The sequence below is a fragment of the Ammodytes marinus genome (genome assembly GCF_949987685.1).
Source record: "Ammodytes marinus genome assembly, chromosome: 18".
Taxonomy (NCBI): domain Eukaryota; kingdom Metazoa; phylum Chordata; class Actinopteri; order Uranoscopiformes; family Ammodytidae; genus Ammodytes; species Ammodytes marinus.
In genome coordinates, this window is record NC_137222.1 from 5,303,439 (window position 1) to 5,327,503 (window position 24,065).

Sequence of the window (24,065 nt, forward strand, 5' to 3'; positions counted from 1 at the left end):
GGGCACATTGGTGGGTGATGTCATTGCCGCAAAAATAACCTTTTTAGTGCTTTTTTACTGCTTCAGAGGTTTAGGGCCACACAACCACACTGTTGGCAAGGCAGATGGGAAAACGGCCCGTGGCTGGAGGAGCCAAAAGAGACAGCAGGGTTCATTCATCTTTCTAAAGAGTAAAATTTAAGCACTTTCCCAGCACTTTCAAAGATAAAAGTTCAACTTTTCCAAGTACACCACAGCTTTAAATATACTATAACTGGAAAATAGAACATTCTTATGATTTCATTAATATCCCTATCTGTTGAATGGAACAACTTACAGCAACAAATTAAACTAAATACCTTCATATCCTTTAACCGATTTAAACAAACTATCTTAAATCTGCCAAACTCTACCTGTAACTGTTTTAATTAGGCTATATTGTACTTTCACCCATTTCATTTTAATTGCTGCCACTCTTCACCACTGTGTAAATGTTTCAATTGTTTTTCTCTTCACCTGTTGTTGTGTATTTGATGTATTTGCATTGAACATTGTTTATGTATTGTTGTTTTTCCTTTGAATTTGTTTGAACTCGACATCATTGTAAATGAGGGTCACCCCTCAATTGGTCTCTCGAGGATAAATAAAAGTTAAATGAAAAATGAAAATGAATGGAAGAGTATTCATATAATGTGTATTGACAATCACCTATTAAAGCTATTGAAGAAAACACATGGATTTTCTATAAAAAAAAATATAGATATACAAAAGACTAACTACTAATAAAAAAATATCAATCAATTAAAAAAACATTTTGAATGTAATTTTCAATAATATTTTTTGTGTAAGCTAGAGACTACTTTTTTGACTGTCCTGTCTGGTCAATATGGAGAGAATCCAGCCTTTTTCAGTCATGTGTTAAGATTTTTTAAGCATATTTCAGACCTTGAAAACACTGGATTTAAAACCAAGCATTGTCTACACTGTCCAGACTCTGTAGTAGCCCTGAGACAGTGATGGAGGGAGGGAGGAAAAGAAGAAAAGAAAAAAAAAAAAAGTGGCAAGGGAGGGTTAGCGAAGGAGCGCAGGACAAACATGGAGCAGCTGCCAAAACTGTGGTGATCAGGAGACAGTTGAGACGAATGGATCTGTTCCTTAAGAGTTGGAAATAATGAAGCACTTATAATAAATCACTCTTGGTGGCTTTTAATGTATCCAGGATCCTCTGTCTGCCTGGCTTAGTGCTGCTGTGTCTAACAATAACTACTGACACAAGTCTGCGCAAATCACGACATACAAAACTCAATTTTTTAAGGCAACTTTCTTCACAATATTTTTTGAGTTTTGATGTCAACTTTTTGACAGGAAAACTGGCTAGATTTATAACTAATTATTTTTTATTGAGATAATTTCATTTATATGTAATGAAAATGTGTTTTCATGTGTAAAAACAATATAATTTCGAGTTTTACAGACTAAGAATTTCAAATAATAACAGTTGTGCCAACTCATTTTATGTCGTACACAAAACAAACAAAACCAAGTCGTTCTAAAAACATCTGATACAACTTTCTGAACAAGAAGTAATAAATTTGGCACGACAACTTGTACTTTTTGTAAATCTTAGTTTGAAGTACTCCAAACTTGAAGTTACATTACATATGATAATGTGTTATCTCAACAAGAGATAATTGGACAAATATAATCAGTTTGCCTTAACACTTGAAATGCTTCAGTTTTAGCCTTAAAAATCTAGTGCAGACATTTAACTTATTTTCACAGTACACAAGAGCAGTCTTAGTTGAAAGTTACAAATACACCAGCATGTCACCAGCTTCAAACTGAAAAGCGAGGCTGTTTAACCAACTATAAAAAGGTCCTTGTACAGTAGTTGCATGATGCCTAGAAGGTATTCACACAGGCAGTACATCAACCATGTGACACACACATGAAAACACTTTGATCCGTGGGAATCCCCAAAGCACTGCCCCAAACACAAGGCCTTTGTTTGTGGATGTTAAAAAAAAGCAGGAAAAGAACATCCTGCTTTTATTAGTTGTTTGCCGAGAAACAGAGATTGGTAAGTATTTAAATGTCATTGCAAGAGTTTTGTGAAGCTGATAGGCTTTATCAACTTTGTGTCAACTCGTTTGGAGTTTCAAGTCCACAAATAATGTTGCAGTTGAGGCTCACTTAACCGCCAATCTGTTTCAGTTGCCTCTTATAAATTGTGACATACACTATCCAATGCATCTCCTATTCAGGGCAAATCACTGGATGTAGATATGAAGCCTCCTATGCCTACAGTGAACTCCAGATGGCGCCAACCAGCCCTCCACTACAGTGTACTAAGGCTATTCGACTAGACTGAACTGTGGTCATTTACTATCATTTAAGGTAGAAATCTCATACTTTAAGAATATTGATTGAAATTAAGGATTTTTTTTTTTGTTGTTGGAGAAATTCTATGAGCATTTTGGCACAATACGTCCTTGTTAAACATGTTGTTAAATGTCAAAGGTGCATGTTGGTCACAGAAGAGAAGACAGATTTCAGTTTTTCCAGTGCAGTTAGTTACTCATAGGAATAGGTTTGACAAAAACATTTATTGTAGAGAATTAGATTAAATTATAGATACCACTATCTTGTCTGTTTGCAGGTAATATGAAGCTAAAGTCAGCTAAGCTTAGCGTAGAGATGGAACAGTAAGGGGAATGAGATATTGGTTGTTTGGCCTTTTGAAAGAGCCAGGAACACTGTGTCCCCTTCTTTCCAGTGTTGGCTTTTAGCTGTTAATCTTCTCATGTAACTCCCCAGAAAGAAGCCAATAAAGTTATTAATTTACCAAAACTTTTCATTTAACCCTATAATGCCTACTTCTGCTGTATATCATATTTGATAAATTTTCTGAAATCTTATACATTTTTATAATGTAGATGTTTTTTACGTCTTTTATGCAACCGAGGACAGCTTACAGCTAAATTGCATGCCACAAAACGGTGAAATAACAAGGTTGTAAAAAGGTTCCCATTTGAAAGTTAAGAACCAAACCAATTCAAATGCAATGAACTATATTCTTATTTGTTTTTTAAATATGCATTGCCGTGATCAGTAACATGACCAAATACCTGATGCATTTAGTGTCACACAAAAAATCTTAAATGCATTTTTTTTTTTTTTGCATTTTGTCAATATTCTCCAATTATCTTCTCAATATCAATTTTCTTTTTACATTTTCTGACAATTATTTGACTTGTCAGGTTTTAAAGGGGTATTAAACAATATTTTTAGGAGGAGACAACCAAACAGCTGCAGCAGACACACACACACACACACAACACACACACACACACAGAGGTTTGTCTCACCGGCACACCGCTTCGGGCTCAAAGTAGCGCGAGTGGCGTGCGTCGATGACTATAATCTCGTGGTGTTTGTCCAGGAAACACTCGGCGGCAGAGTCGGGCGTGCGTGCGATGTTACACCTGAAGCCGGCGCGGTCGCAGGCCCACCAGAACGCATCGCTCTGACTGTCCTCCTTAGCGAACACCAGCAAGACCTACAGCAGAGAGACAGGACAGAATGAGAGACGGTGATGTTACTATGGTGGTAATTACAGAATATCCGTGCTAGTAGCTCCACATTACATTCACTATCCAGACTACAGGACATTCAGCCGTCTGAGAAGCAGACTTCAGCTGTAGTTTAAACTTCTGACACAGAGCTAACAGCGCTACCAAGGTTACTGATGATTATTATGGGACTCAATAAAACTGGTGAATCTAAAAAAAACGCTTTCTTTAAGAACAGGAATATTTTAACATTGCCAAAAAACCTTTTACAATCCACCTTCCTTATGCGGGTAGACTATTTTTGATCATTAAGGAGACACTATATTTCCAAAGTTTAAGTTACATTGCTACCCATTCAGCCATATGCAATATATAATGTAAATTGTTTCACACATGTTTAACTGTGGGCCTTTAAAAGCAGAAGGAATCATTGCTGTGAATATACTACCTTGGATAAAACTGAGCGGCAACATAAATCACTAATGAAAGCTTTGTTTCACACTGAGAGACGTGAGCAGTGTTCGTGTATATTTGATCCCACGCTGTGTTTTGACCACAAACGCACCGTCCAACCTTTGCTACAGTGGTGAGGAAAAACACACGCACACACACATGCACATACACATACAGGTGCACACACAAACACACACACACACACACACACACACACACACACACACACACACACACACACACACACACACACACACACACACACACACACACACACAGGCAGCTGGTCTGCGTCCAGAACCAACAGTACTCAGCAGCATCACCTCCTGACACCCTCGAAGGAACAACAAAGGATAGAGTGACAGAGTGCATGGAGGTGTAGAAGAGAGAGAGAGAGAGAGAGAGAGAGAGAGAGAGAGAGAGAGAAAGAGAGTGAGAGAGAGAGAGAAAACTATAAAAAACTAAAGTCATGATTCCAAACATGTCCTATATAGGCTATATTGTTTTAAAATCTGGAATATAGTCCGTCACACCTAGAGATGGTAATAATTTAAATCTCATTACAAGATATTTCTTTTTGTCGTCTTTCATTGATGTTGGAGAGTCAGCGGTAAGATAACGAGAACGCTTGTTGTTAAAATCACGTTTTTGTCAAAATCAGTGAATATCCCCTAACGACCTGCTATCCGTCTGTACTGTGTTTGCTGAAAGAAAATCCAGTGTTACAGTAATACACAGCCCAGGCTCTGTAAACTGGCATGTTGCTAGCTACGGTTGGCCTCGCAGCTCCTTTTGTCACTGTAACACCCTTTGTTTATATCCAGTTTACAGAGCCTAGGCAGTTTTTTTTTCAGCGCACACACAGTAAACGGACAGATATGGGCCCCGACAGAAAAACTGGAATATGGGAACGAGAACAGAAATAGCAGCAGCGAAGATGTAAAAAGCAGGAGGACAGAAGTAGAAAATGAGCTAGTGTTGGTGAGTGTGTGTGAAAGGTCCACACTCTTTGATCCCGTGCTGGCTTGTGTAACCATGGCACTGCTTTGTGTAACCATGGTGCTAACACGTGAAATTCCACACACACGGATACCCAGTCGAACCCGGGGACGCTGCCCACTGCACACATATCTGACCCTGCAATCCCAAATATATGTCACCAAACGGGAAAAAAAGCCTTGCTATAGGAGGCGCAGTTGTTGGTCTTACGGTTTAGCAGTTCATTTGATTTTACATATTGGTTATTGATTCTTCTGAGATTTTCAATACATTTCAATAAGGGTAAAATGCAGATATCCAACATTTTGTTTTGAATGCAGATAAAACACTGTCTTGGCAACTGAACTATTGGCCTATAATACACATTGTTTTGCAGATAGTTGTGTATGAATGGGAAAAGAGCTCTTGAAGTTGGGTAAATGTGTGGTCGTTGAATGCATTTTGTGTGAAAGGAATGAAAAATGAAGCACAGTTTGGACCACATGGACTTCTGCATGTCTGACTGTGTGAAGGGTTTTGATCATTCCCAGTCCACAGTCAAATACATGTTAAACACATACGGCTGCGGTCCATCAAGCCGCCAACGTATATGTCTGAACCATTTAGATGCTAGACAGATAGAGGAGAAGCAGGAAATTCGAGAGGTTGCAATAAGATATTCCGGTAAAACTTAGAACCGTACATTGTAAGGTACACAACATTTTAGTAACTTCTACACAGTTCTGCAGTAACTACTATATGCCTATATAGTAACTACTAGTTTTTTTTAAATTGAAAAAATTATAATTTAGTAACTACTAGATTGCCTTAATGTTTGCGTGTATATCTTCTGAAAATCTATAGATAAAGTATCTAAAAACAAGAAATTCAATTTGGAATTGAACTGTATATTAAGCCACACAAACAGCACATTGACTTATCAGCGTCATAGTTTGAGAGGAATCCCCGTGTAGTTAATTACAACCGCTATAAACCCCGACTGCTGCTGCCTTCGAGGTGCGTCACATCGTCAGAGTTCTGAGGTTAATCCTCCATGTTTCCACAGCCAGCAGACTGTTCCAGGAGATTCCCCCAAACACACAGTGGAGTGTCCTCCGGCGAACTAGCTTTGGGCACTGTTTATCTGTGTGACCGTAACGCATGCTGAGCGTATTGGATTGTACCTGATAGGCCTACATAGAAGGGCCATCGGAAATCCTGTGTCAGGACTTAAGGGTGTAATGCTCTTACGCAACATACACTTTCTGGAAACGTTGTATAAAATATTAAGTAAGAGCTCATTGACCTCAAACAGTAGATGCCATTTGGAGGCACGGAAAGGTGCTATTGGATTGGATTTTTTTCCCCCTATGACTATCCCTGTGTTCCAATACTCATACTTTCTGCTTTTTAGTTTGGTTGAAAAAAGTTTTAAGATGTCCCAATTCTAAGGGTCAGATTTAGTATGCTTAAAGATACCCGGATTTCTACTACATCTGGCCGAGATTTCTAGTGTTGAAATCAGTATGCTATTTGGCCGATTCTGACCCACAATCCAGTGCACACCAGAAGTGAAGTCACATCGACGGAGCCTCGGTATGAAAACAACCGGGGGTACAACGGACATAAAAGCAAGAGGCAAGGTCGAAGCGCAATGTTTTGATGGCAGGCTTCAGTTTGCACGTTATTGTGGCTGGGTTATTTTTACTACAAAAAAAATTACCAAAATTAACCAAGTTACGAGAGTCGGGGGAACATCAATGATTTGTGTTAACCCTTGATCTTTTCATTATTTCTCAGTGTGTCAGTTTGGAGGGGGGGGGGCATGGCGTGAGGAGATATTCACTGATGATGACAAACACTGATTTTGACAACAAGCATTCTCCAGAAATGCTGACTCTTACCTTCAGCCAATAAATATTCTAAATAGTGCCCCACAAAAACAAAGTTTAAAATAGCAGAATAATAAAAAAAGTTATATTTATATTGTACACATTTGGGAAATATAACCTACAACATAGGCCTATACAACATGTGTGTTACTTTAAACTTTAAACACTCTCCAAGGCTGTGACGTAGTAACCGTAAATGTCAAGGAATAAAATCAACATTATATAACTCTCTCGCTCAATATTTTATCTCTCTCTTTTCATCTCTCCATTCCCAGGGAAGAAATGAAGCAAGGAAGGAGGTTGGAAGTTCGAGGTACAACTTTAGTGGTCCGCTTTGGGAGAGCAGTTTAAGGGTTATTTTTATGGGGCACAGGACGAGTTCTTAGAAGGATTTTTAATAAAGCTAAGGGTCTGTCCACCTGCACACTGCCACAGATCCCTGGTGTGTGATACAGTTTTGGGCAAGTTACCCAGAAAGTGTAATAAGTTAGTCTTTAATGATTACTTACTTACGTAGAGACACTATTGTTTTTTTCAAGCACTGGTCGATTTTATTTGATTTTATTCTTTTTTGGCAATTTTAGTTCCATGACATGTCTTGTTTCATACTAGTATAAATGCAAGGTCCAAAATGTATATTAAGTGTATAGTTTTAAGGCATGTAACTAAACCTTTATTGTATATTTCTCCTATACAACCATCTTTAACGGCCATTATCTCAACATTAGTTTTTTTTCAATACTCTGAACCACAAATCTCAACTTCTAAAGCCCTTACATCAACTAAACTCAAAATCTTTAAGTATTATTCTGTAGGTAATTACAGAAGGATTTGTTTATATAGTTAATTGTCTTTGTTAATACTTAAGAGTTTTGGTTCTCAAAAATCTATGAAGGACATTTGCCTTGAACGTTTGAGTTTTACTAACTTTTTTAATGTTTACTGTGCTTGTAAACTACTTACTACTGGGTAAAGTAATGTTATTTATTTAGTTATATATTACAGTAACAAGTAACTACCCAACACTGGTGTGATGTTATGGCCATGCCTTTGACGTCACTACACTGGAAAGGGAACTCAGCTGAACTCAGAAAACCCTTGGCGTTTTTCTTCCAACTTTAGCACCTCAAACCGAAGCAAATTAAATCAAAACAAATAAACCAAGCACCCAATAAAGTAGCTGAGGCCGAGCGATTCTTTGTTGTACCTGCGTCTCAAAAGCTGATAACCCCAGAGCACTCTTATTTTCTATGTTGCGTAAGGATAAATCTAACTAGCACATGGCCTAATCCTTTTAGAATGAGGATGAGCACAGACAATCCCTCAACCTGAACTGACCTCGCAATATTCCCAAGGGTTTTGATTGGCAAGATGAGATACCAGAAATGTTGTACTAAGAACGAAGATAGTTTGAAAGATACATTTTTTTAATTTGACCCACTGTGCTTGCCGTAGCCTCTGACAAACATTTGAAAACATTCTAGGAATCAGGATTTTGTCCGCCATCCCTTACATCAAAATCAAATTATAAAGGAATCTCTTAGGAATGATAACAACAAGAGATAACATGGGAAGTGAAAATCATGCAAGTTGCAGCCCTGCTTTCATTAAAAGGCACCTGACAATTGTTTGAGCACGGACTAGTCCTTTAAGATTGCATTATATTAGCTTATGTAAACAACATTGTCCTGCAATGCAAGATAGCTAAGCAAAACCATTCCCAACCTAATGCAGTTCCAGTTATCAAATCAGGAGGTCTATGTGACTGTTTTTCCCCTACTATTATTTTTAAAACACTTTTCTTGGAACAAAACAAGATATTTAAAGACCCTGATGCCTTCTGAACTAGACCAAATGATTGTGGATTAATTACACAAATAGTCGTTGCAGCCCTATACTTGAATGAAAACGTGTCGAAGAAAATGTCAACCTGACCAAGAGCAATATCAAAACATTATCTAAGTTACAGTACAGAGAACAAAAACACAGGATGAACTCACTGGACACAGATCTAATTTTTTTTAAATCATCTCTTTGAATTTAGACATAATATCTTTATCAAAATATCACAAAAAGCAGTACCATTCCAGATCAAAGTCTGTTTTTTTGCTCTTCTTACCTGAATTGGCTCTTGAGTCAATCTCATGGGTCCTACACATTCTTCTGTGGCCGAAACCTGCCGGGCAAAACAGAAAGAGACCGTGAGAATTGCTGTCACAAACGTATAGCATACACACACACACACACACATAAAAAAAACACACAAAGCATTACAAAAAGCTATGAGCACTTCTTACCATTTTACCGTTGACCTCCAAAAGCATATTGGCACATTGCTTTGTTTCTTGCGCTACCTGTCTATCACTTTTAACAGTCTATTGAACCATACGACAAAGTATTTTCCAAACAAAAATCGTATAAAACTAAATTCGACTCTTTTTTAAATACCAAAATTCCCCTACAGATCTTGCTCCTGTCCTACTCTGTGTAGACGCAGATATTGAAATGAAGTATTAGAGAAGCCCGGAGCAGGGATATCCCCAGACAACATCTTAGAAGGGAATTAGCAGACAGCCACCACTGATTGCACTCACAGGTTTACGTGGATAATCCTTTAGCAGAAGCATCACATCCGTAGGTTTCTACGTATGTGTCTGTGTGTCTCCTCTTAAGCCCAATGCGTCATTCTAGTGAGGACAAGCACTTCGGTTAAATGTGAAACCATTCGACCATATGCACACACACACACACACACACACACACACACACACACACACACACACACACACACACACACACGCAACACCACACAATGAATCAGTCGTGTATCATAGTGGACAACCCATAATTATGGAATTTTGTGGATATTTTGCTTCCATAACATGTATTTTTTCATACAAGTATAAATCAAAGGTCCAAAATGTACATTAATCTTATTTAACCTACTCTGTTTGCACCTGCATATTTCTCGTACACAACCATCTTTTTTTTAATACTCTGAAATTTTCATATGTTGTTCAGTGTCTGATTTATGAAAGATTACTTTCTTAAAAACATAAAAAAACAGTTTTAATGTTAGGGATCAAGTGGCAAAATGTGATGTTGATATCTAAAGGTTTTGAATTTCACCCCATTCACCAGCAGTGTCTCGCCGTAAGGAAAAATACATAAGGTATCCACAAAAACACAGAGGAGAGGTATAAGCGGGGGATTTCAGTTAATTCCACAAGAGGCATACACTCCATAATAATGCATTGCCACACACAGGAGCTGGTGACTCAACCACATAACATACTGTAATTATGTGTCAATAGTAAGTCACTAGGTTTAAAAGGTGGACAAACTTCACACCACGTCTAATCGTAACATGCCAATATACCAACCACAAACATTATTAAGCACTTTTGAGTAGCCACACGCAAAGAAAAAACCTCATTCTTCTGGGTAACATGTATCAACAAAATGCAGCATTTATCAGCATAAAAAACATGATATCATTCAAAACACCCACTGTACAAATACATTACAGCCTATAAAAGGTTTACGCATATTACCTGTCACCTGTCATGAAACATATTTAAGGCAATGATGGTGAGTTACTTGAAAGTCTGTTTTCATGTAGCGCCCATAACACAATGCCATTCTAAAAAGGAACAAATCAAGTAAGCATAGAATTATATTTCACCGTACTTCCTTTTTTATCCCCTTCAGCACACATGACCACACACCTTCACTTGAAAGCAAAGACTTAGAAATGCACACTCAACCCACACACGCATGCATGCACACACACAGACACTCTCCATTGGTATTATAGAGTCGAGTTAGTTGCATATGACAGCGCATGTGGCAAATGGATTTACTGTAAAGGTTGCTCATTTCTGATTGGACAGCAGTATGTGAACATATTTCCCACTCCCTTCAAACAGGTGAAAAAAGTAAAAAATTCATTTTGATTGACATTTAAATAAAACATATTATAATATGTCTCAACCCCTTTGTGAAGGGATCTTGTGTTGGCAGATCTAATCAAAGTCTTGCCTTTTTTTTTACTACCATAAACAAAAATGTATCATGGGGGACACACAGCATAGAGAGCTGACAGTTACCAGGAAGCAGGTGTGAAGGCTGTTTATGTCTGTGTGCCGGTAAAGCAAACACAACTCTTCCCGGAGCTGCTTGACCATGAAAATATTCCCGTAAAGACAATTGATGGTGAGCTCAAGAAAGTGGTGACTGACTGACTGGAAGTATCCCAGCATGGTTAGCTAGAATTTTATCCCCCCAAAAAAGGATAGCATCAGTCATTTCAGGGAATGACACAAAACATCATGTGTTTAAAATTAAGTGACCAAACTCCACTAAGGGTCAGTAGTGTATTAGTGATTCCTGAACTTATAAGCATACTGACCAAATTCGCTACTACCGAGTACAGATTAAAATACTAACAATCGGAGCCTGATTCCAGCACCTGAAAACGAATGGGTGCCATGCCATAATTATTCCAATTGCCCCACTAGTCCTCAAAGAATTGGGCGAGACTATGGTAGGATGGCCAAGAGGAAGAGGGGCCAATTAATGACCATAAGGTTGCTAGTTCAATCCCCGGCACTGGACAGGAGGGTGTTAGTAGTAAAACTAGCGGTGGCTGGTATTACATATCATGCCCACCATCTCTATCATTGTGTCCTTGAGCAACACACTTAACCCCAAACTGCTCCAGCGACGCTGTACTATGGCTGACACTGTGCTCTGAGCCTTGACTAATAAAGATAACTTAACTATTGAGAGCAAGATGAAAAGAGTGAGATGATGTCACCCTTACAGCTTGTTCAATTCAATAGTCAGGGTAATTGCGACCCTGAAGCGATCCTATAATACTAACCGCCAATTTCACCAATATAGAAAAAGGTATCGTTGTTGGATACTGTTAATTCATTTCAGGTACTTGGAGTAAGAGTTGACAGAGATCCAAAAAGTCAGTACTGAGGAATATCTGTTGTGGTGATTCTGAATCATAATCATAGTTGCTGAGTGTTCCAAAAGGACAGACTCCTAGAGAGTTGAAGTTCATGAGAAAATGAGTTATTGTGTTTAAGTTTGAGGACGAGGAGGACGCAGCCAGATGTGAAGCAGAACAGGAAGGAAGGCGGTAGGAACGGGGGGGACAGCTCAGTCATCAGCACTGCTACTGAGACAACAACTTGGAGAGAGATCACACACCGGAGAGGATGATGGAGGAAGTCTTGGGTTAAATTGTCATTAATAAATTCAGTACTTCACTGTTTGCTTGTTGGTTTGGGGATCAGGACAGGGGGGCAAATCACTATTTTATGTTGTGTATTAACCTTCAAAATAGAGCTGAGAATGATTATGGAAAGTTTAGCTGATGTACTGTAAGTGCTTTAGAAGTTGAGATCTTTGGTTCAGAGTACTAAAAAAAAAAGAATGTTGAGATATTTGCCGGTAAAGATGGTTGTTTTGGAGAAAATATACAGACGCAAACAGACGAGGTTTAGTAAAATAAACACCTTAATGTAAATGTTGGTCCTTTTAAATATACTAATATGAAAGAACACATTTTAATTGAAGCGACATAGCCAAAAATGTACCAGTGCTTGAAAACACAATATTAATACTTGCATTAAGAAAGTTTTATTTTGTTGCCCAAATCAACGGCCAAAATACCAACACCAGCATTCACATGTAGCTTTCACCCCAAGCCTGACTGCTCTACCCTCCCATTTCAACTCTCCATCACCTCACACTTTGAAAACGAACCCACATGTAGGTCTTCAACTAATTACTGCTAACATGCGCTGCCTTCCTCTGCTAACTCTATTGTCTCTGCAAAGCTCTTTGTAATTTTGGCTCTGAAAAGGAGGGCTGTATAAATAAACCCATAATGGCTTAGTGGAGCCCAGGTACATCATATCATCGCATATACTGCACTGCATACACATTGTTTATGAGACGGATTTAACATTGCTTTCATTGAGGAGGCCTAGCCCAAGCTATTTCAGCGCACATTTTAATAGAGCAGTTTATACTTCAGAATGCAATAAACCTTAGCAAAGTTACAGTATGTTTGAATGTAATCTTTTGAAGGTGTTTTTAACTGTTTACAATGATGTTAGATTATAAAGATGACAAGTTGGTTTACATTATGGCCGGAGAACAGAAAAGACTTGTATACACTTTATAGGCCAATGTCTAATCATTTTGAACAAGTGGCAACGAGAGAGTGTGTCTCTCAACTAGACTTGACCTTGCGTGTGGCTTTTCCTTCAAAAATCTGTTTAGAAATCAGAAATGATACAGTATGACGTTAATGTGGCCTTCAGTGCAGGGCTTAATCTTCTAAACCATAGGCATTATGTCACTCTCATCTGTTTAGGCAACCACCTGGAAGTGTTATATGATTCATGTTTGATTTGATTTAAGCTGTCATCGTCCATTACTTGTCTTTGTTAAAGGTAGAGTCAACGATTCTGGAGAATGCTTGTAAAAATCAGTCTTCTCATGATCTGCTGCTTGTCTGTACTGTATGTGTGCTGAAAATAATCTGGTGTTAATACACAGCCTATGCTACAAAGGGGCCCCAACGTAGTTTGCGACATCCCCATTTACAAAGCCTAGTCTGTATATTAATTCTGCATTTTTTTTCAGCGCGCACACACATGGACATGTAGGTAATCATGAGGAGATACAAGCATTCTCCAAAATCGCTGACTCCACCTTTAACAGCAGGCCTCAGTGTTTATATGAATCCTAGTGCTTGCAACAAGCCCTGGGGCCTATCCGAAAACTTTTTTTTGCATAGGAAATTTCCTTTCCTATCGAGATGAACCGGAAGTACTCGGCGGATAGGTGATCCGAATTCTCCAAATGCTTAGGAAAGGAGCCTCGATTCATCCTTTAACCCTCCTTTAGCATAGGTTACTCCTGACCAACCTATGCTAAAGGAAAGGAGATAGTGGTATCCCATAATCCTTTACGGCGGCAAGATTTAAAGCAACAGGCCACCGCCGGAGTTTACCGACTCTACACGAATACGAACGAGAGGTAAAACAGAAGAGAGGAGAAGAGAGGAAGATTTAACTCGGCTAAAACAAAATACCCCCCCCCCCCCCACACACACACACACACACGCACACACACACAGGCTAAAGATAATAAAGAACTCATAAAAGACCAACATCATAATAGTTATTTTCGTAGCACATAATTTACACCATAAGAAAATAAAATACCAACTTCACATTTAATGAAGTTACTGGGGGCAGTTCATTTCAACATCAACACAAGTGTAGCCTCTTTTTATTCCACATGTGAATTGGGATATATGGGAGTGATTCTCACTCTGTTGGCGACAACCTGATTAAAATCAATATGAAAAGAACGCATGGATCAAACGAGCGCTTGTTGTGGTCAATTTTCGGAGAATAGGCTATAGTGTAGTTTCACCCTAGTGACTCACGTCAGCAATACTCGCCGTCGCGCAATGACGTCGGTTAGGAAAAGTGGAGTCGAATTCATTTGAAACAGTGCTGTCCTTTCCTATGTTCGATAGGAAGCACCTTTCATCTCTCCTTAACCCCGATGACGTTTAGGGGTTAAGGCATAGGAAAGGAGGCTTATAGGTTAGGAGATTGGACTTTTCGGATAGGCCCCTGGTCTCATCTGAAGAGACTGTGCAAAGTAGAAGAAGACAAAGAAGTACTACAGCATAAATAACTGAATACATCTTCACCTCATCACTTGATATTGCGGAAATAATTGAGGCATTGGTGGATGATGCCATCTTTAGTAGCTAGCTTATTGTCCTTGAAGGCCACCGTAGCTTCTGTAAATTCTCCGAAAATGTTTTAGGACTGCTTTTGATTGATATGATAATTTCGTTCTTATGTGCTACATAACAAAACTAACAAAAAAAGAGCATGGAAACAACACTGTGCATAATAAATAAATTCCCGACTTTGCTCCTGTGAGATGGCATGCATGTAAACACACACCTACAGGAACTACTTTGCATGTAAACAGTCGTCCCAGTCCAACATTTAAGATATTTTCCACTTCATAGTCTGAGATGACATTCCTGCTCTCACACAACTCGAAAACATAGATATGTAATTTTAAAGAAGTTTTAATGCAAAATGAAAACATATTTCACCATTAAATATGATTAAGAACCTAGCACATGATCTCTGAACTTTTGAACGTCTAAGCGATATGCTGTGAAAGTTTGAATTTATGCTCCGGTCTGAATATGTTCTTATAAGTAGCTGTCTGTCTATGGGACGCCCTGCAGGGATGTCTAACTCGACACCAACATCAGCCATTTCCCATGTGTTCACACCACTGCCGAACTGACCAGAGGGGTAAACAAATGACTTGAATAAACATTCACACACACACACACACACACACACACACACACACACACACACACACACACACACACACACACACACACACACACACACACACACACACACACACACACACACACACACACAGAAGATTATCATGATCCTGCAGGGAAAGGCAGATGGTTTTAATAATAAATGCTATCATTGATCAACTCTCGGTCCTAAGTGATAGAGAGGACCAGCTGACACACACACACACACACACACACACACATAAACACATAATCACACACAACCAGCCACTCTAAACTAAAGGCACACATCTGTTAAAGGTATTGAATTGCTGAAGATAAATATTATTAATGTGTTGCAATGAGTTCTATGATTCCAATGCAGTGGCTCATATGGTGCCAATTTTTTCTCCAATATTATCAGGAGACACAAGAGATAAGTATTTGCAGAAAATTAATGAAATGTGAGAATCAGAGAGCATGGGACCGGAAGAGCCTCGAAGCTCAGTTCAGAATTATACTAATAACAAAATATTTAAAAAAAGAAAAAATTGTAAAATATTGATTTTTTTTATTAAACCAAGGGTTAAAAACATATTATTTATTAAAATTAAATATAAAGATGCAGTGTGTATTTAGAGGCATCATAGGGATATTCTAGATTGCAACGCTCCCTTGCTAACCCCTCCCTTTACAGAAGCTACAAGGGCTTTCAAAGACAAGAAGCTAGTAACTAAAGACGGCATCATCAACCACTGCCACCACAATATCAATTGATGAGGTGAAGATGTGTCTAGTTATTTATTCTATAGTACTTTTTCTTCGTCTTCCAACAGGTGCATCTCCCATGACGCCCACTATACTGTCTATAAAAAAGTGTAAGGCCGTTACGTTTGTCTGTTCTGTGCTACTTTAGAAAAACATGGCGGTGCAACATGGCGACGTGCCCCTCTCCTATGTAAATATAAAACGCTCATTCTAAGGTAATGAAAAAAAAACTTTAATTTCCAAGTGATTATACACTAATTAAAACACACATTATAAGTGTTTGTTATTCTAAGTCTGATTCGAAGCCAATTCCCCTTTTCACACTGTGCCTTTAACGAAAGGTTATACTTATGGAGTGTGTCTATTCTGTTTGTTTAAAATTGTTCTGAAAGGGTTAATCCATTCTGAGGGTCTGATGACATGATCATCTGCTACAGGACTTGGTAAGAAAACACACAGCAAACTCCTCTGGGGTTCCATTCTAAATATGAAGTACTATCTGTTCACATGCTCCCCCATGACAACACATGAACACAACTAACTCAAGTTTATACAGTTTTCTTTACACCCAGGATCTGGTTCCCACACTGTAAAAAAAACACTGCGAAGCTGCTTAAACTTATTAAGAATGATTCATTTGGTTTGTTAAGCTCCCATGACGATGTAATGAGCTTTATTAAAAAGTAGCTGGATTCTTATTTTAGTGTGTAAAAGTTCAATCCTGAAACCAGACCTTTTCTTGACCTCTTTCAAGTGAACTCAAGGTTCATGTGTGAGTTTAGTTTCTCATGCAAACGTGTTATCACTAGAATTTGAAATGCAGGTAAAAAAAAATATGAAAAAAATAGAAAAAGTGCACCTAAGATAAAAGATGTATGGAAGCCAAAAATGGCGGCGCTTGAAATGATTTTTGTAATAGAATAATTTTTTTAACAAGATTTATTGCAAACAGCTTAAAGATGCTCCGAGGAACTTTCAGTTTGTGTTCATTCTTGCACCCCCTTTTGACAAAAGCAGTAGTGTTTTTACTACGCCAGCAGTAGTTCCTGGGTGAGCGTACTCATGACAAAGGCAATAAGAAAAATTATATAAAAATAGCATTATTAGTTTGCTGTTGCAATTCTTGTATGATCATCAGAGGGAAAATGAGACTGTTTCAGAAATATTTAAAAGTTCGTACTGGCGCCTCGGGGCTGTACTTACTTACAGATAAATAAACAACACTCTGTAAACAAGATCTTTAGATACATTTGACTGCACTGCCTCATGAAGCAAAGAAGGGGATGTTTCTGGGACAAGTTCACCTAAAGAACTATTGGCAAAATGTGTGTTATTAAAAGTCTACTTCATACAACAACTTTTGATGGTAAAACAGTACTTAATAAAATAAAATTATTTTTAAAGCACCCGGAACCAAACTTATACGACTTGTAAACAAAACTGGTGGCCCTGCAAACAACAACAGTGAACCAGTAACTTTTCAGGAAGCTTTCTAACTTCAAACAGTGTTCCAGGGATCACAAATTTCCTGTGAAGAAATGTTTTTAAATTCAGTTATGAGAATATAACCTAAAAATGTTCACTTCTCTGACACACCCAAAGATACATAGTGTACCTTAACAAAATATTTGGGCCTCAAGTGGAGACTGGTCTATAAACAGATAATGAATGACTAGATGGTTGTAACGGTATCTAGTAAGTGTTGTAAACTCATATCGTACTTTAATAAACACTTCAAATGTCCTCATATCTGCTGATAACTACATATTTCATTACATAAGCATCGTATAAATGCTAAATGAGGGGATTAAAGTACAGCAAGGTAATTTTATTTATTGTTGTTCGAAAAAAAAACATGCAGCGAAATTCAGGAGATTCTATTGCACATGACGACACATTATTGCCGATTAAAGCTGTCAATGGCTAACTGCATAGCATTTTTACAACCAAATTACATTAGCTATCTGTATTTTATGACAGGCATCTTTTGGTACAATCTTAAATCAATGTGAGTAGGAATGGGGTGGGAAGGTGGCTTTGTTCATAACTGTCACAGGAGGTGTCAGCAGGCGGCTCTGTAGACGTCATCCCTGCTCTAAAATAAACATGTTGTTTTTTTAATGAGGGAACATAATTAAACAGTTACATAAAGCATTTACAGCAAATAAAGAGGAAATTATTCAAACTGCTGTTTCTGGTTTCAGCCAGTGCCATGGAAAGCAGCTGATCAACCATAACAAACGTTGCATTTTAACGTTTTTTTTTCCACACAGTAGGCCTAGACAGATATAGGATCATGAGGAGGTATTAACTGTTTATGACAACAACAACAAAAAGGGATTTTGACAAAAAAGCATTCTCCAGAATCACTGACTCCACCTTTAATAGCCCACTCATTAGGTCTACAATGTCTGCTAGTTTCCCCTAATACAACTAAGGTGCATGCAATTTTCGTCAGGTATGCACTGGGCATAACACCATAGCCATCTACTTTGACGCTGGAGTGGACTGTAGGCCTATTTGTAATCAAAGCACCCATGCAATCAGAAGGCTTGGTATGTAAACAAAGGGGGCCCACCATAGCTATAAAGCATCCTGCCTGTTTACAGAAACTAGGCTGTCTTTAACACGGACCGGTAGCAGAAAGGTAGGAGATATTCACTCATTTTGACAAAAAAAAAGATTTTGACAACAAGCATTAGGCGGCCTCCCCAGAATCACTGACTGCACCTTTAAACACACACACTGCACTGTATATGAATGAGGCTATACCTTGACGCTGGTGTGGCTGGTCTGCGTCTCGGCCTCTATGCGTATATGTCCACCTCCGCCGCTGCTGCTGTTGCTGTTGTTTTCCTTACGGTCGTTGTAGGAGTTGTTGCGCGAGTGTCTGTTCTGGTAGCCGATGACGGAGGGGATGCTCTCGGCCGCATCGGTCTTGATGAAGAGCCCGTGCAGAGTGGTGGCCGCGTTGCCCTGGGAGATGGTGGTGGTGGCGTGCGGCGAGTTGGATTCGTCCGAGTCTCGGCAGTAGATCACGCCGCTCTGAGAGACGTGGATGCTGGGTGCACAGCCCATAATATCCTCCTCAGGCAGCCCACCACCGGTCCTCTCTCACCACCACCCTCAGCTCAATGTAGCGCCTCAGATTACCATTAGAATAAACAGCAACGGTTTACGGTATTGGGGCTTCCGTTGGTCCATCAAGTCGCTCTCTCCTCCACACACACACACACACACACACACACACACACACACACACACACACACACACACACACACACACACACACACACACACACACACACACACGTCCGTTTAAGCGCATTAATGAGGGGATCTCGAGGTAGCAGACGTGAGGTGTCTTCTTGATGGTTGTTTTTTAATTCATGCGTCCTCCTCAGCACGCCGCTATTATTGTAGCATCTTGAATTGCCATATCATATTTGCAACAACAAAAATTAGGTGTTTCCAGGTTGTCATCCAAGCCTCGTTGATGGCCTGCTCCAGCCGCTGGTAGGCTACATCTATGGAATGTGTAATGAATAGGCTCGTATTGATAAATGGACTATACCACCTGGCTACTGCTGCTGCTCTTCTCTGTAACTGTCTTCTTCTTCATATGCGGTTATGTATCTCTGCTCATGCGCGCATTTTTAGGCGAGAAACTGGCTTCATGGAATACCCTCTGTTCTGTGTGTGTGTGTGTGTGTGTGTGTGTGTGTGTGTGTGTGTGTGTGTGTGTGTTTCTCTACTTTAGTTATTCCGCTTGCAGATCATTGGCCATGGTCCATCCCTCTCTCTCTCTCTGTCTCTCTCTTTCCATACCTCTCTGTCTCTGTCGCTCTCTCTCTCGCTCTACATCACACTAACATCATCACTTCCATATCTCCATCCTGACCCTTTAAAGGTGGAGTCGGTAATTGTGGAGACAGCTTGTTGTCAAAATCCCTTTTTGTCAAAATAAGTGAATATCTCCTGAAGGTTACTTTTGATCAACAGTTAATCCAAGGTTGATTCACAATTAGGTTTTAATAGTGTATAATTGCTGGAAAATAAAAGTTGTTGTTTCTATTATGACCTTAGATATGGCCTTTTATATTATCTATAGGAGCGGGGCGCGCCACAATGTTGCAACGCCATGTTTCTACAGTGGCACAGAACGGACAAACGTTTTCTATATAGATGTACCTGTTGGAAGATGAAGACGAAGAACTTAAGGCAGTGGTGGATGAGGCCATCTTCAGTTACTAGCTTCTTAACCTTAAAGGCCACCGTAGCTTCTATACATTCTCCTAAAAGTAAAAGTAGACTCAGAGCGTTGCAATTTCGAAAATTTCACCACTAAATAATGGCTAAAACCACCTTAATACTCACTGTATCTATAATCCATATCTTTGTATCAACAATGGATGACATGACTCCAGGAATGCTTGCAATGACAAAACTCACAGATAAAATTATAATTTGACAATGATGCATAAACTCTTAAGAAAGTATCCCTCATCATGAACATCGAATGTTCTTGTTTTAGCTTTAAAGCTGTAGTGCGTAACCTCTGTAGCCCCCATGATGAATTATGAGTAATTACAACAACACTGTCGACAAATCTACATGAGCTAAAGCTTTAGTGATCGTGCATGGACTTTATAAATTCTGTTGTACATCCAAGTTTTTTCTTAACAGTACACAACAAATGAAAAAAATGATTGTTTGTAAACGCTGCCATACTGAGAAATACAAAGAGAGTTTTGTGGAGATGATGAGTTTAATCAACTTTGTTTCAACTCCTTTGGCGATGGCTTGATTGAAACCAACATTCATTTATAACGAAAAAGTGTACGCACTATTGCTTTAAAGCTGCTAAATATGTCAACTCCTCATCATCACAGAAAACATTGAATCAGGAAAAGGTTCCCATCAGTATAGACACAGCTCATCTGTCAGGACATGGATGTATTTAAAAAAACACACACGTTTACGAGAAGTGCTCAAACACTGCCCGTATACCAGCGGGTCTGGTTAGTTTCTGGGTTGTGGATTTTATAGCAAAAGCATATGATTTTCAGTGACACTGAAAAGACAAATTCAGAATCACTTCATCCAGAGTTGCATGGCCTCATGCACCACATAACCACATACAGACTGAGTTGATTTATTGGCCTTCTGTGGATCCCCCTTGGGACAGATACTTTAGGATGTAAGAGCTGGAAAAGTGTTCCCAAAGCTTTCTATGACTGCAATGTACAAAAATCAAGGAGCTGTGCTGTCAAAAGGAAGAATTATTTGTATCATTAAAAGTGGTAAAACAACATTCAGTCATATCCTTAATATAATTCTGAGATATTTCTATGTTTTCCGACTTGAGTATAGGCTATTTCCATTTCCTGAAACTTTCTACTACTCTGAACTAAATTGGAGGAGGTGAATATTGCGACTTCCTTATGCATAAATGAACTATTGTCTGTGTGGTTATTTATGTGTACACAACAGAGCTCAACAACAGTAGTGATTAAGGTCCTGTTGAGAATGCAGACAGCCCCCTGGTGGCAGGCTTCACACACAAACACACACACACACACACGTGCACACACACACACACACACACACACACACACACACACACACACACACACACACACACACACACACACACACAGGTTCAACTGGTGAGCATTTGCAGCGAATACAATATCCATACGTCTGAGTTCACTACCAAAGCTTTGCAATAACAGCCACAACTTTCTCATCACACTTTGAGTCACAATATACAGTAATTAGGGAGGAAATCTGGACAACAATACAGATTTCAGCAAATACAACTTTTACTGTAAAATATGCCAAAATCTGTAATCACACAACAAATGTTAATTTTTTTAGAATTGTATCAGCATGACGAGCACATATACTGAAGACATGCTTATTCTTATTTAGTTGCATACACCATCGTTAAATGTGCCTTTCCTAGAGTTAGACAGCATTTACCAGGGCTACAAGACCAAATGAAATATATGCCAGCTAAGCAATGATAGCAAAACAAGGAGAAAAAAGTTCATGTAAGTTATAGAATTAAGCTCCAACTTGCCATCACAACACAATCTCTCTTCCACTTTCTCCACTTTAAAATCCATTCAATTGGTCTAGCTCATTAATGAGACAATAAGGCAATAAGTGTGCCATGGTTTGGCTGTGTATGTAGAAGGCTTTGTGTTTAACTTATAATGATACAGAACATAAAATATTTTTTTTTTTTTTTTTTTTAGCTCCTACCTTTCGTGGTCCATTGGGAAATAACGCACTTTCCTCTGTTGACAGTCCACTCATGTCTCAAAGCCACGTCCTTCAAAAGTGAAATCAAAATAGCTTCTGGGGATTATAGAGCCTAAACTGGTAACTGTTTACACTAGACATGCATATGCAGCAGTGTGTCTGTAATAGCTGCCGAGATAACGAGGTGTCCCACACACACACACAGACACACAGTCACGCACACACACAGGTAGCCTACTGACCGGCGTAGAGTTTAGTTTTAGAGTTTTAGACATCGGCCCCTGAACTTCGTAACCTTCTTGGTCCAGGCTGCACCGGCGGGCGGGCTCGGTGTCCGTGTGGTCCTAGTGCCCACAATACAGAATGTCAATAAAATAAATGTACACAGTGCAGTGGCCTATATCAGCAAACAGAGTGTGGATGCAATGAATGTTGTATTAATTTGAAAGTAACATAACGGAGAACATTTTTTTTAAACTTCAAACTGGAGTTTGTAAACACTGCCATACTGAGTAATACAGAGAGAGTTTTGTGAAGCTGATTGGCTTAATCAACTTTATGTCAACTCATTTGGCGATGGCTAGAATATAACCTTCATTCATGTATATGAAAATTATACGCACAATAGCTTTAATGTTGTTAATATTGTATGCATTGTCTATGTGAAGGTTCCATGTTGTGTTTGTGTATTCTAGGAAAAACTATAATGAGGTAGGCTATTAATTTTCTTTTTTTCTAAGCAGAAAACAATGATCGCAACACATATAGGCCACAGGGTCAACCCAGTGAATAGTTAGGTCATGGCACGGAGCCATACCCTTGTTGAGTTTCACTAATTGTGAAGCGTTTTTCGAGGAATATGCAAATATTCATAGAATTGGGATTGAATGTATGTATGGCCATGTATAGTTGCATGCTATACATGCACTGGGTTGCTTTAAATAGCTGGACTCTCCTGTGAGAGTTAGGGCTTTGGTAAGCTTCTGATGAGAGACACATGGGGACAGATTGTCAACCAAGAGCTTTTCATCGAACGCTCACGAAGCATAACGTGGGATTCTGACACAAGTAGTGCAAAGACCCAGTGCAAATAGAAAGTGTAGAGATAAGGTGCACCATACATATAAAGTAGCATGCAAAATCAAGTTAAATTAAATGTAGACAAGATAGAATACATTAGATAAAAGGCATCTATATCTGAAGAATGTCACCACCAGTAAAACCAGGGCAATCTGTTTGCTGCTTCTATCAAATTTGTTTTTAGTCTTTCAATATAAACTTGAATCTAATCTTGATATGAGTAGTTGATGCAATAAAACATGCACATTTTAACATTCTAACCGCAGTAGCACCATGACAGTTCATTGTTGACCTAGAAAACCAGTGGTTGACAAAACAATCTCAACTCATGATGGTTCACCTACTAGTATGGCGTCCCTTTATTTGTACTAAATTCCCCAAAAATGACTTATCAGAGAGTTGGGAAAGAAGTGGCTTCCTCTTCACTGCAAGAACAACTCTATAATTGTTTAATTTTTTACTGATTTGACAGCTTTTATCATGAAATACAATATACCATTAGATATGCACACTGGCTACACAAAGCCGTTCCACATATATTTTTATATGGCATTATGAGCTGCTTATTAGAGGAAGTGACAGATATTTTATGCGCTTGGATTCCAATGTTTGATATTTTAATCAGACGTTTTAACACTGGTTGTGTGTGTGAAAGGTTGAATCATAAACAAAATGTCTAAAAAATGTATA

At 38.8% G+C, this 24,065-nt stretch overlaps 1 protein-coding gene across 1 annotated transcript in view; it reads right to left on the bottom strand.

The window, feature by feature from the left end:
* The window catches only part of pde8b (phosphodiesterase 8B), a gene marked incomplete at both ends in the record, with an annotated part of 36,926 nt that extends 17,823 nt beyond the window's left edge, over positions 1-19,103 (bottom strand). Inside the window, 3 exons of the mRNA XM_080046581.1 lie at positions 3,348-3,538; positions 8,994-9,050; positions 18,798-19,103. Of these exons, the coding sequence (XP_079902707.1) occupies positions 3,348-3,538; positions 8,994-9,050; positions 18,798-19,103 (554 nt within the window). The remainder of the gene's footprint in view (positions 1-3,347; positions 3,539-8,993; positions 9,051-18,797) is intronic.
* Positions 19,104-24,065: the final 4,962 nt, after the last annotated feature.